Genomic DNA, 15,225 nt, shown 5'->3' on the forward strand with positions numbered 1-15,225 from the left:
TTTAAATACAGTTAAAGATGCCAAAAACCCCGGAAGCCACCAAGACCCCCCAGCTACCGGGTAGAGGCAAGGGAGGAGGACTACATGAGAGAGAAGGTTACAGTCTGAGAAGAAAAATCTCTGAGGCAAGGGCCAACAAAACCATCAAAGAGATTAACCAGTCTCCAATTGGTACATCTCCCGGGGGGGGGGTGAAAAGGAAGAAGAAAATACATTTTTCAGGGCAACCACAAGCCCCCTTATCCTGGCTAGCCGAGTAAGCCTGAAAACGACCGGACATAGCGTTCTTAAAATCACACCATCACTAAGGTCATACTTAAAAGTTCCGGACAAAATCCTCATCGTAGAGAAAGCCAACGCTGAAGTTGCTCCTCTTTTAGTTGCACCAACACCAGGCTCGGCCTTAGATTTAATTAAAGGAAAAATGGCGGAAAAGCAAAATGAAGGAGCAACGGTGCTAACTACCAGCAACAAATACCAAGTCCTCTCTACCCAGGATTCAGAGTCGGGGGATGAAGCTGGGAAGGGACTGGAAGAGGAGGTCCCTGGGCAAGCACAAACCCTTGCTGCTCCCATCACACCCTCTACTCTCCCCACATCCTCAAACAGTCTTAACAGTCTGAATACTGAGTGAATCCTCGAAGAGATGCTGAAAGAGATGAGAGCTAAATTCACAATCTCAAAAGGAAACCAGTCCAAAATACAGGAAGCCTGTGAAGTACTCGTTCAGAAAATAAACACTTTCATAGACAGAGTAACCCACGCTGAAGGCAAAATAGAGATGCTTAACAAGATAACAGAGGCAAACCACAAGGAAATATCTATGCTGAGAACCAGTGAAACTGAGATTAGTGAGAGAATGGAATCTCTAGAGAATCATGCCAGGAGAAATAACATCAAAATCCTGAATATACCGGAGGGAATCGAAGGAGAAGACATAAAGGGATTCATAATCCAGCTATTGGAGGAAAACATCCCCTGGACTAAAACTGTTAATATAAGCAAGGATATCCAAAGGATTCATCGGGATCCTTTCAGGAAGGGAAAACAAAGGAAAAACCCGAGAAAAGTCCTGATTAATTTCATGACGTACTCATTGAAAGAGCGAGTTCTAAGCGAAGGCCTAAAAGCGGTATCATTTACCAAGGATGACTGGTCCTGCAAAATTAGATCCAACATATTCAAAATGACCCAGGATAGACAGTGGGAATTAGGCCAGCACATGCCACAATTAAGGGGACTTGGAGCTAACGTTCAGATACGTTTTTCTGCTTCACTGAAGATTATGTTGAACAATAAAATGCTCAACATAAGGGACCCAAAAGAAGCTGAAAGGTTAATAGAGCAAATTGAAACGCAACAGGAGGATCATCCTCAAATGAAATAAAACGCACATTATAGTCTTGAAACTGGTGGAATAAATTGGAAATATGAATTAATCTCAAAGGCAAGGAGCTCGAAGGGGCAGATCAATGCCCAGAAGAAGGAAAATAAAGGAGGCTTCTCCAGGTTGGGGGAGATCTCAATGTATAAATGTTCACCAAAAAGATACAAAAAAAGGAAGAAAAAATCAAAGCACATGGTGGGGAGCAAAATGGGAAAAAAAGGAAAAAATAGTCCAAAAAGCAAAACAAGAGGAGTAATATGGCCCAGATGTAGAGCTTGGAGACCTGATTCGAGATGGCAGTTACGAGTAAGGGATCAGAAAGAGGTAAAGAGCTTAAGATCTTAACCTGGAATACGAATGGGCTGAGAATCAAAAAAGGAACAATGAAGATATTGGAATATCTAAAAGACAATGACAGCAAGCTAATTATAATTCAGGAACCACATCTAACGAAAGAGGAATGGGAGCTGATATTTAAAACTCAAGAATGTATAGACCATTGCATCTGCACAAATCAAAACTGTGATATAAAGGGGAGTGGCGATCATCTTCAAAAAGTCACTGAAAGCAATTATCGAGAGTACGGAAATCGACAGAAAGGGGAGATGGGTCATTGTGAATGCAAAAATCCATAATAATTCATTCACTGTGGTGGGTTACTATGGCCCAAATGTTGACGACCCAGAACCGCTCCAAAAGTTTTACTCTAGCCTCCTGGCGACTAATACACCAATCATAATGAGGGGAGATTTTAACATCATACTAAACCCCAAAGAAGACCGGTACCCTGCAAAAAATATCCCTAATGTACCTAAAATGAGAGAGTGGGTAGGGCTATGCAAAAAAAATTTAGGGATTGTGGATGTCTGGAAGGAAAAAGGTACTAAGAATCACAGATTCACTTACAAAAACAAGAGGCTAGGCCATGCATCTAGAATAGACTTCTTTCCTATTAGCAGGAGCATAGTGGAACAAACAAAAAAAATTGAACATACTCCAGCCCACATCTCAGACCATTCAGTGGTGCAACTTTGCCTGATTCTAAGTACTACAAACCCTCCTCAGAGGTGGACAGTCAGCAAGAGTATCTTCTTAGACCAGACATGCACTGAAAAACTGGCAGAGGAAACTAAAATGTTTTTTTACCTAAACAGTGAGGGAACTACAAAACAAATAGCCTGGGATGCTTATAAAGCCTTTGTCAGAGGAAAAATCCTCAGTTTGGCAGCTCACAGGAACATGAAGAAGAAACGCTATATTGAGCAGGTCGAAAAGGATCTGCTAACTCTGGACATGGATCTTAAGAAAGCCAGGTCTAGCGAGATAAACTCAGAATTATAAAGTAACATAGAAAACAAGAAAGGAGACTTAAATGACATCCTGGAAATGATCATCTGAGAAAAATGGGAAGCAAGTAGACTTTCACAATATGAATACGGAGAAGGTTGCGGAAGGATCCTGGCTGGGAAAGCAAAACTGAGAGAATCAGAAATAGAATCACCAAGATACAGAGAGAGGACCAATAAGGATATTTAACCGAAAGTAGTGAAATTAGACAGGAGTTTAAACAATTCTTTGACTAACTCTACTCAGAAGAGGTAGCTAACTACAGCGATCACACACAACACTTTTTAGATAAAATCACGATTCCTGTAGCCTCTCCGGAACAGAAGTCGGGCCTTAATCAAGAAATATCTACATAGGAAGTCAGAGCTGCTTTAAAGAGCTTAAAAAGGGGGAAAGCTGCAGGCCCAGATGCTTTACCTAATGAAATTTATCTACATCTGTGCAAAATTGTATTAGCACCCCTTACGGACCTATTAAACTGCATTTTTTTAGAAAATCAAGCACTTCCAAACTCTTGGAATGATGCTATCGTAAGTATTATTCTAAAGCCTGGGAAATATCCAACCAAATGTGAGCCATACAGGCCCATCTCCCTCCTGAACTCGGACTATAAAATTTACACGCAGATATTGGCAAAAAGGTTAAGGGAAGTGGCAGGGTCCCTAATATATCCATACCAATAAGGTTTCATTAAAGGTAGGCAGATCCACGAATTGTCACATGAGCTCATCACCACCTTTGACATTGCAACCCATTACTCTTTACCTCTATCAGCAATAACTTTCAACGCGGCAAAAGCGTTCGATAGAGTTAGCTGGCCTTTCCTGAAAGCCACTTTAGCTAAATTTAATCTAGTGGACAAGGTAGAAAATGCAATAATTAACATCTATAAGAATCCAGCTAAAAAGATATTAGTGAATGACGCCCTCACAGAAAACATACAAATAAAAAGAGGCACAAGGCAAGGGTGCCCCCTGTCCCCCTTCCTTTTTAACTTTTATATAGAACCACTAGCTTGTCTACTGGGAGGGGAAGAGGGGATTGAGCCTTTTAAATATCAAAACTGGGAGAAAAAAGTCGCTCTCTACGTGGACGACTTGATGCTTTTCTCTAGCAATTTAACCAGGTCACTCCCCAAAATAGAGCAAATAATAGGTCAGTTTGGAGTAGTTTCAGGCTATTTGGTGAATCAACCCAAATCGGAAGTACTCAAATGGAACGTTACCTCAGGAAATGCTCTACTTAAAGATAAGATAAAATATATAGGAATAGAGTACACAAAGGATCTGGATGAGGTAGCTAGCCTGAATTTTTGTCGGGTCCATAAAGATATAAGGAAATTACTTAAGGCTTGGCCAGGCCTACAACTATGCTTTCTAGGAAGAACCAACTTAATTAAAATGACTATAGTGCTAAAATGTACATACCTATTTAATTCCATTTGGCTGAGCTTTAAGAAAGAGCAAATCAAAAAGCTGCAGTGGGAGCTCTCGAGCTTTATCTGGGCGGCCAAAGGAGTCAGAATCGGATGGAAAAAACTAAGAAGAAACAAAGCGCAAGGGGGTATTGCCAGGCCAGACTTACTGGAATACCATAGATCTTTCCAATTCAAGAACACAAGGAAATTATTGGACAAATGGGATACCAGGCCTTTGTATCTGAAAGCCCTCATAGGCCCTATCTCTACAAATGTGGTCACCCGAAATACTTCAAAATAAGAAGAATCCTAAAAATAGCATACTACAGTAAACATACGCCTATCTTGGAGTCACCAGGTACCCCAGAATGTTTAAAAGACGTTCTAGCATCCCCATTAAGGGAGCATAACATAAACTACTGGGGACAGCTGATAGAGAACAATCAAATTATACTACGGGAAGTCGTGCACGCAGAATCTCAAGGATCACTATCCAGATTTAAACATTATCAACTAAATAGCTGGTTAAAGGCCCAAAAGGAAAATCTACGAGGTTATGAGACTATGGAACAAAAACTCTTGAACTAGGAACCTTTTAAAAAAGAAATAACGTACTGGTATTGGGCCCTTATAAGAGCAGGAGAAACAGAGTACAAATTCCCTACGATATCTGGGAGAAAGATATGCCCGGGCTAGAAATTTCGTACCTGTGGCAATCCTCGAATGCAATCATGATGCGAGTAGCAAAGTCCGCTCCTTTGAAGAAAAAACATTTCTTCACGATTCACAGATCTTACTAGTCCCCTAAAAGACTGTCGGTAATGAACAGCAATGGAGTAAAAGATTGCCCCAAATGTGGAGAAGAAAGAGCGGACGACCTACATATGTTTTGGGGCTGCATAATGTTGGAGGACTGTTGGGACCAGTTTGGTAAGATTATCTCTGTAGTGGTAGAACAACACATCAAGGTAAGCACTGAATTGGTTCTTTTTGGGATTCCATGCAACACACACCCGCTGACACTGTCTAAAGATCAAGAAAACATTCTCTTTCTACTGACCCTCTTAGCCAGAAGGGAGATATGTATTAACTGGGTTAAACAATCACCTCCAAAACACACAGATTGGCTAAACTTGGTACTAAGAGTGTATAAGATAGGGAAACAAGAGAAGAGCACTAAGAAAAACACATTTTGGAACGTCTGGGAAAGAAACAATCAGAATACCATCAGGGGGTCCAGTGATTAAGGCAAAAGAATAGCGGTTTCAAGTTGGTTCTTGATCTGAGTAGTCATAATGACTAGCTCCCCCATCTCCACAAAATCGTTTGCCTGAGGTTGGACAAAAGGAGGTCCCAAAGGACATGGTTAAATGGCATCCCATTCGGGGCTAATCCGGACTACCCACAGTAAAGCACTGAATGAACATTGGGGCCTCTGACTCCTCCACACCTATAGGAAATTTGCTGGTGAGGACCAAAAAAAAAGGTGGGTTTGAGGATTGGTGTGTTATAGAGAAATTGTCATTGGGGTTTGTGTCGCTTGAAGATGTGAATTTGCATCTCAAGACACTGTCTGTAGTTATGGAAAGTGAGGTGCTGTTACTCCAGCAGATCACCGCATTCATCACAGTATTTAAATAATGTATAGCAAAGACAGAAAAATGATTTGATGGCATCTGTGCAAATTTGCCACATACTATCATTTGCTACTAACTTGAGTATAACAAGGATAAAGAATGGAGAACGTTCTTAAAATCACAGTAAATCTCGAAAAATGGCTCTAAAATAACCTAGAGTGATTTTTTTTATTCAGTAGGATTAGAGGTGTTACATTAAACACCCCATTGATATTGTCTCAAGGAGGATGATTTTGTCTATAGTTGGTCAAAGCTTAAGATTTTAAAAAAAAATATTCTCTGGAAAGTGTCTAAGCCATAGCCTCAAATTCCCTTTAACATTATTCTTTATCTTAAAACATAGATTGAGAGGCAACAGAAATCAAAATGCAGTGGACAACAATGTAGACACAGGGATAAAGCAAACAATGCTTAGATCATGTGAGCAATTGCGATCTATTCCTCAGCCACATCATCACACTTTATTGCAGTATCCTTCTCTGCATTTCACTGATTTACTCTCCCAAAACATCAAATTCAATGGGCCTTCGTCCTGATGCGAGGTATGTTTGATCGCAAAAAAATCATACAATGGAGAGTATCCCAGTTAATGCCATGTTCAGCAGAAAGAGGGGAATAGACCACTTGCTCAAATAATTGTGCACTGCGGAAGCCTTTTTTTTAGGCGAAATGCATTTTGTTTTTTTAATGAAAAGAAATGAATTAAAGAAATAGAATTGCTATAGCCCTGTGTCCAAATTGTTATCTACTACAATTTGGTTTCTGTTGCCTCTACATCTATGTTTTAAGTATCTAATGTATGGCCTTTAGAAGATGGCCTTTGGGGTGGCAACTTGGCTCAATATTTTGAATTTACTTCAAGTGGTGTGGCTATAGACCCCCTGGTTGACCAGTTTTTGTTACAATTATTCATTATTTACTCTGTTATGAAGACGTTCCTTTTGCTCAATGGCACTTCATTAACAATTGTTACAATTTGCTATAATTTCCTTCTAAATCCTACCCATAAGCTTCTCTGAAGGCACAGTAGAAATCACTTTCTTTCATCATAGAGGCAAGCAAATGATCACTCTATTAGGTTCGAAGTAATGGTTAACATGTTTATCATTGCATTTAGGAAATTGAGCCTTGCCAAGTGGAGACAATGTTTCAAGACATACAATCCTTGCTTGGGTAACCACTAGCTCCCATTACAATTCCCTGACGCTCCCCTCCACGGCTGGAACACTTCTTGGGTATGCTTGTGCATAATTACATGACCTTCTCAATTGGGTTGGAAAAATTATTGGGGTTGCAGGATGCTGATTTGTATTTGCTGGTCTCCTTCCATGATGTCACAGACAAGCAGTTTAGGAGGGAATGACGATACATAGGAATAAAAGCAACATCTTCAACAGTTAGGTATTTTCTCAAGTATTGACATTACATTTGATCATTCGATGATTCATGACAACCACTTAACACTATACCTAACTGTTCATACAAAAGTCTACTTGTGTGCCAACATATGATTACATTTATATCCAGCAGAAAATACATTTGATTTTATGGTGATGCAGGGCAGAAAAACATGTGGCAATCATGTAATGTTTTACGGGACATATGCTGAGTTTTAATTTACCTTTGGCCTTCAGGACAAGTGCAGGTTTGTGTTGTATTTCTTTCTTTTGCTCTGTAACAATAAACAGTTATACATTACTTGAGATCTATAAAATATTGAGAATTGCATCAAATATTCAACAAAGGCTGAGCAATGCAATCCTGAAATAGCTTATATATTTATTGCAAGCCTTTTTCAAAGGTAGGGTGGAATTCCGTTTTAGGGTAAAATTGGCAATGACTTGTTTTATTTAAAAAACACAAGACACATCTGGAGAACTGGTAAGTTTGATACCTAAGTTAGGGTAACAATCTTAGCTGATAGATTTCAAGATCAAATATGTTATAGAAAGGACATGTAAGAAAAATTCTATATACAACAGCTCTGTACAGTTTATAATGTAATATTAGGAATATCTAAAAGCCCATACAACAAATATATATATTTATTTGTTTGCTGGCATCTACATGTCTTTGTCATAACTCAAAAATAACCTAAGTGATACAGACTTGTGGACAATATACTGAACTAAATATGATCAACTGCAAATAAAAAAAAGAGAAAAATCCATTCTGGAACCTTATCAGCAGGCCTAGATGGAATTTCACTAACATTAGCGCAAAGTCTGAAGTAGTGAACTGCTGTTGCAAATGATGATGTTGTTGCAAATGATGAGTGAAATCCAGTTCCCAGGATATATTTAAAGTGGTTTTCACAGGACTTTTTTTTAAGCATTCCCATCACTCCTACTCGCTTTGATTTCTTCACCTAAGTGGTACGGAACGGATATGTACAATCTTTGCACCCAGCACTGTATGTTGATGTATCAGGGCACATGCAAAAGGGAATTGTTAGTCTAGCCAAATATTAATTCCATGAGAAAGTTGACATTGCTCTCTCCCAAATGCAGCAAAGTTTACGTAATTCCTTCACTGGACATGTGTCTTATGTAAGGAAAGATAATGAATTTGGTGGTGTTTAAAAATAACTTACCTGGGCAACCAAAAGGGGTAATACTGCTTTCTATAAGAGGTAATTCCATGAAGCAGTTGTTATTAGTCACTCAAAGTTGCAGCAACTTTCTTGTAATACACTTGTTCTGGACATAGTTTGCAGAAGCAAAGGTAATGAACCTGATTGCAGATGCAAAGATAATGAACATGCATGCTTACTAAGCAGGAGCTCTTAAGATAAAGACGAGACCACAAACAATATACACTCCATGATTCCAAGTATCACTATATTGTTAATGTAAGGGGGTAGAGGGACGTATAGCTGTACTATTCTTAACTCCACATCTCATTGCCTTGATAACATAGTAGTATTCAATACTGTGAATTCAATGTTGTTGCAGGATAACATGTTGACCACACTGTCCCATTAGACTCAAGTCTCACCTCACAGGTGGAGCCAATAGACACTGACGCATATTGGTGAGTCTTGTTGTCCCGTAAAAAAAGAACAGGCCCATTCAGTCAAAAAGGCCACTTGGTGAAAGATGTCACAATTCATCTCAAAACTCGAGCAGACACCATCAAAATAACTTACGAGAATGCCTATTCTTGATGACTGTTTTCATGGAGTACTGATAAAAGAGATGCTTGAGTTCTCCACACTGGGGACCACTGTAAGTTTCAATGGCTCTATTTTGGCTAACCAGATTAATCTGCATGCATTTAATTGTGCCCTGCAAGGGGCAGCAGAGTGCAACAAATAGCTTGGAAATACACTTTAGGAATTTTTGGACAGCAGCCTAACAAGGGTAAGGCGCAGACAATTTCATAACAACCTGTAGCTTTGAAATCAGATGGAGAATACAAACATGCTTTGTTGGAAATGTACCTTTCTGCAGGCGCACCTCCATACTGCTTGCCTTACTCCTCCACTTTTTTCTAACCTCATTTGTGTTGGCCTTAGAACTCTAAGAACTTTAACCAGTGCCAAAGAGCTTCTGCTCTCCTTCAAAAACGTGGTAAGAATGTCTCATCAGCAATTGGCTTTATAAATTTACGTATAAGTCTCTAGTAAAGTGCACTATATATGTCCAGGGCCAGTAAATTAAATGCTACCAGTGGGCAACATCACTGACTGTGCCACCCACTTATGTAGCCTGTTAAAACTTGTCTCAGCCCTGCCACAGAGAAGCCTGTATTTGTAGTTCCCCGGCAATGTCGACATGGCATTTAAAACCCATTACAAGGCCTTAAAATCCCATTTTATTACACAGTCACCCCATGGTTGACCCTAGGTAGTCCATAGGGCAGGGTGTTATGTAAGTGAAAGGCAGGACATATTTAAGATGTTCATGTCCTGGTAGTGAAAAACTCAAAAAATCTGTTTTTCACTACTGTGAGACCTACCACTCCCAAATGCTAACATTGGGGATTCTTTGTTACATCTAATAAGTGCAATTCCCTTTTTTGTTTTTAATTGTTTTTATTGTTTTGCATCAAAGGGGTACATCAAACAAATTATACAACAAGATATAAACAATAACAAAAAGGAAAAATAAAAGCAGTTACAGAAAGAAAGAAAAAGAAAAAAAACAGTTTTATGACATAATTAAACCCCATATTCTCACCACTTTTCGTTTAGCCTGTAGACCCCTAGTATTTGCCAGAGCATATTATATATTATATATACATATTATATATCTCTTTAACAAGACTCCACCACTCAATAACCTTTGGTGAGTTTTGTTGAACCCAATCTCTAGCAATAGTCAATCGAGCACAAGTAATTAAAATATTCAATAAATCACATTTCCCCTGACGTTCCTATAAATACAACTTTTAGCGAGAGCGTAATAGGAATACCAAGTTTAGTAGAAATAACTTTGGTTACTCCATTCCAAAATTCACCAAGATTTGGGCACAAAAAAAACATATGGATAATATCAGCTCCTTTCAGATCACATTTAGGACATTTTGTACGATCGCTGAAATTATTATTATTCGATGACCATTTAAGAATCCGATCTGGTGTATGGTAAAGATGACATATGGTTTTGAATAACTGTAGCTTAAGATTTGAGGATTGAACAGCAAGATTGAGGCTATTTAAAGAAGAAGTAATAAAGTCTGGTGTTATTTCCATTGTAAGCTTATTAGTCCATTTTTCAGCCAATTTATGTATGTCATTAATATTATATCCAGAAAATAATTTATACCCTCTACTAATCATTGCGTTATCTTCTTCCCTATATATACAGTTCCATACTTCAGATTCTGTCAAACAAGTAAGTTCTATCTTCCTCAAAAAATAATCCCTAATTTGATAATATTTAAATCTTGCCCCTTCTTGTAGTTTATAGCAAACTTTCAATCTTTCAAACGAAAATAATCCCCTATGATCATATAAATCTCCAAGTAAATTAATGCCAGAATAATAAGTGCAATTCCCAATGGGAAGGAGGTAGAGGTATCTTGTTTAGTACCTACGGAATTGAAATGATAAACCCTCTTTGATTGTAAAGTCAAATTTATCATTACAATTTAAAAAATGCCACTTTTAGAAAGTTGGCATATTTCTGCTCCTAGCCTTTGCATGCATGCTGCCTGTCTCCAATACATGTCTGGGATGGGTGACAGTGGGGCCTTGTGCATTTACTATAGACAGCCACACTCAATGGGAGCTTAGGTGTGACTTAACTGTCCATTAACTGGCATTATGGTGAGAGCTGAGCATTGCCTCACTTACACCTGAATGGGCTGTGTATTGTGCCTACACAAAAGACTACTTAACCTCCTGTAGTGAGTCTGGAGCCAGGACAGGACAGGGAGGACCTCTGTGCACTTCAAAGACCCTATTTTGAAGTCTTCACCACTTCAAAGGCACCACTGGGTATATAAAGTGGACTTCTGACCCTGCCATCTCAGGACACTTCTGCACCTGCAGATACTCTGCCAGGAAGAAAGACTGCTATGCTGCTGAAGGACTCCCACTCTGCTGGACTGCTGCTCTGGGAGAACTGTTTTTCAGCTGTGCTGACCTGCCTGCTGCCCTCCTTTCCTGGGTGACATGTTCTGGACCTACGCCATTAGAACCCAGAGTGACTCCAAGGGCTTTTCTGCTTGCCCCCTGCTTGAAGTTTAAGAGGCCTCAATTCTGGCCAGCCGAGCTGGGCACTGCTCCTACTCCGTCGAGTGCAGTAAAAAGTCTGGGCGTTACTATTGACAATGACCTCTCTCTCGAAACCCACGTCGGAGCCATTATCTCAGCCAGCATGTTCCAGCTACGTAAAATCCGAAAAATTTCTCATCTGCTTTCCCATGAGGCCTTGGTGCAAATCGTCATTTCCCTTGTCCTCTCCCGCCTCGACTTTTCCAACTCCCTTCACTGGGGCCTACCCAGGTCCCTGCTCCACCGCCTCCAGATGGTGCAGAACCAGGCAGCAAGACTCATCTGTAAAGCCCCTAAATGGCAATCTGCTAGACCCCTTCTGTCCAAGCTGCACTGGCTGCCCATTGAACAAAGGGCTGCCTACAAAATTGGATGCCTAATCTACAAGGCCCGGCAGACCAAGTGCCGGGCCTTCCTGAAATCCCTCATTAACCCACACTGCCCGGCTCGCAACCTCCGTTCTGCCCATCTCCACCTCCTCACCATCCCGGCGATCAAGTTAAAAAAACTGGGTGGCCGGAGATTCAGCTTCCTGGCACCCAAGCTGTGGAATTCCCTCCCCCTACATATCAAAACCTCTGACACTTTGCTGAGTTTCAGAAAGAGCTTAAAGACCTGGCTCTTCTCGAACTCCCACTAGCTCTCAGTCCTACCCCAATCTCAATCTCAGCGCCAGGAAACCTCCGGTGTCAGTGCGCTTTATAAATTCAGCTTAACATTAACATTAACATTAACACATTGGACTTCCAGCCACTCCACAAGCAGCACCCAGACTCTACTATATGTGAGTTCTGCCCTGCCCAATGGTTCCAATCCAGTCCTGGACCCTTGGAAATGGGCCAAAAGTGCTGAATGTGCCTGAACTCATACATTAATGCCATTGTGCTGATTGGAACTGGCGCATCTCCCTCAATGCATCTGTGAGAATCCTGGACATCCCTCACTGACTGTGTGGCACAGCAACTTCCTTTCAAACACATCATCAACGATCAAGTACATTGCCTGCAGAATGTGCAACGCATCGCCTCCAGCTTAAAGATTGCAACGACGCAACACCCCTTTGCTGCTCGTACCTCAGATCCATCAACGAAGCAACAAGGTACTATGCACTGGGCCATGGCTGTTCCCTATATTCAACCAGCACTTCGTTGCGATCAACCTGAACTTTAGACTTTGCCCCGGTCAAGTGTGACCAGATAGCCCCAGTTGGCCTTTGAAGCACTATATTTCAAGTATTCTTTAAAAATTCATAACCCCAGTTCTAGTTATTGGATTTTTGTTGTTTTAGTCCTGTTTTGTTTATTAAATTCTGTTCTATTTTTCTAACCATGTGTAGTATATTTTTGTGTGGTGATTTCACTGTTTTACTGCTTGAACGGTTACACACATACAGTATACATTGCCTCTTACTTTAAGCCTGACTGCTTTGTGCCAAGCTACCAGGGGGGTGAGCATAGGTTAATTTAGGGGGGTGAATCTGACTTACCCTGACTAGGATTGTGGTTCCAGCTAGGATAGGGTGCATTCCTCTGCCAACCAGAAACTCAATTTCTAACAAGCTAGGTTTCTTGAACTCAAAGACAAGCGCGGTCGGACTGGAAGAAAAAAGAAGTCAGGGAACCAAAATAAAAGTGAACTCCATTGGTGAACCAGGTAGGTAAAAATGTGGCCCAGGCATTCAAATGAAGCCAGTTTTGAATTTGTAAGGCCACACTGTATTGGTATTTTGCAAGCAATGGGATATTGAATGCATTTGTGTTTGCTGCAGGCAATGGTTTATGGTAATATCAGTGAAAGGAATTGTAAAAATTGGCCATAAAATATGCCCACAAACATTGACCTGTCGGACCTCTAGGTCAGTCTGACCCTGGCTACATGTCACTGGCAAATTCCAAAAAGGCAGAAGTATGTTTTCAATTTCTTGTTAATAATTTAATTGGGATGGTACCTGCAATTTTGGTTGAAATGCTCCTTAGAATCATTATAATATTTTGCATCTTAATGATTGGGTAGTAAAGGGGAAGTGGCCAAATGATCACTTTGCAGTGCTATAGTGGAGCAGCAAGATTATGATATTGGCCCAATCCTCTGGTCTCTGTACGTGGAAGATTTCTATTATGACTTGAAGAAGGTTCATCTCCTTTCCCCAAAGTTTGCAGGAGAGCTTTTCAGCATATTAATAAATTGATGATATTTTGTTTTGCAGTCTTACCCCGGTGATGCTGCCACATACACTGCATGTACTTACTACATTTGTTCCTGCCAATGGCTTGGTAAGTAATATCACAAAAACTCAAAGCAATGATAGTTATAATCCCCATTTCGAAAAAAGAAATGCATTGTTAATAATAGCCCTTATTGACACTTATAAATGTTTGGGGTTCATGTGTTACAATACATTTACATGGATGAAAATAAAATGTTATAAGAGAGATTATTAAAATATCTGGTCTGATGCTCAAATGTCATTCTCCTTTTTATCACTCACTAGCTTACCCATCACACGTTGCTGCGATCTCAGAAGAAAGGAAATGTAAGGAAACTTCTTATGATAACATTCAATTTACATTGTGTCATTTTTATTGAAACTTATTTATTTTAATATGGAAAACATTTTAAAATGTTTTAATTCTGTTTATTTATTTGAGTGCTTGTGAATACACTGTATTTTTGGTTTTTCCGTCTGGTACGTACACGAATAAATCAGAAGGTTTTCGGACGCGTGAGCTGGCCACATACAGTTGTTCATGTGAGAAGCACAGATTCTCCAAATCTTGTCCACACACTTGCAGCGATTGTCCTTGTGCTTTGTTGATGGTCATTGCAAAAGCGAGTCGCACCCGAAACTGTAAACGTTCAGTATTGGAAAGATTATGAGGGCCCCGAGGGGCCGGGGGCTGATATTTAACAACATTTATGTATTTATTTTTTTTGCCAGAAACCTTCGCGGGAGTGTACTCAACAACTTCCCGAAGTTTCATGCCGATCGGATGAATGGTGTAGTAATGCATAAACAGACAGACATACATTCATTTTTATATATATTGATTAGGAGATTGTGCCCCTAATGGGCTTATCTCAAAGTGAGACCCAATAGATAGTTTGGATGCCTTTTTGTGGAGGAAGACGATGAAGGTTCCTAAAAGAATCCCATTGGAGATACCATCTCGGATTGGATCTGCGTGCCAATTGGGCAAAGGCTGTATGCATGGTATTACTTCAGCCCTAAGTGAACATATTTTCCACATGCATATACTGACTGCAGACTCCAGAGACCCCTGATAATCCCTAAACTGAATATCTTGTACTTGCTAGAATTACATCTAAAATGATCTCTTTTACATATCACAGATATATACTCCATACTAGCATATTTCAGATGGATGTAACAAAATAATTTACGATTCAAATGCATGTCAAATGTTTAAATATGTTCGTTTACAAAGCTGTGAATTGTGTAAAAAATCCAATTATTTATGATTTAAATGTAGAATTATAAAGAGTTTTGATGTTTTTAAGGTATTTTTTAAATTGAAATTCAAAACTCTGTTTCATGCGGCTGCTTCTCTCTTTTACAGGTAGTGTATAACAGTAAAGCACCCTGGAATGCATCTCAGACAATAAATCCCCAGTAAAACGGCATTTTAGTTTTTTTATTTTAATATTTTATTTTCTAAATAAATTGGGTTACTAGCCTGAAATAACTTAAATATCC

At 39.7% G+C, this 15,225-nt stretch overlaps 1 protein-coding gene across 50 annotated transcripts in view; it reads right to left on the reverse strand.

The window, feature by feature from the left end:
• LOC147708230 (uncharacterized) overlaps positions 1 to 15,225 on the reverse strand; it is a 2,035,583-nt gene that overhangs the window by 786,595 nt on the left and 1,233,763 nt on the right. For all 50 annotated transcript variants that reach the window (XM_086926979.1, XM_086926974.1, XM_086926953.1 and 47 more), the window contains one exon: positions 7,410 to 7,460. In XM_086926979.1, coding sequence (XP_086783105.1) covers positions 7,410 to 7,460 — 51 coding nt within the window. The remainder of the gene's footprint in view (positions 1 to 7,409; positions 7,461 to 15,225) is intronic.

Source organism: Lissotriton vulgaris, chromosome 6 (genome assembly GCF_964263255.1).
Source record: "Lissotriton vulgaris chromosome 6, aLisVul1.2, whole genome shotgun sequence".
Taxonomy (NCBI): domain Eukaryota; kingdom Metazoa; phylum Chordata; class Amphibia; order Caudata; family Salamandridae; genus Lissotriton; species Lissotriton vulgaris.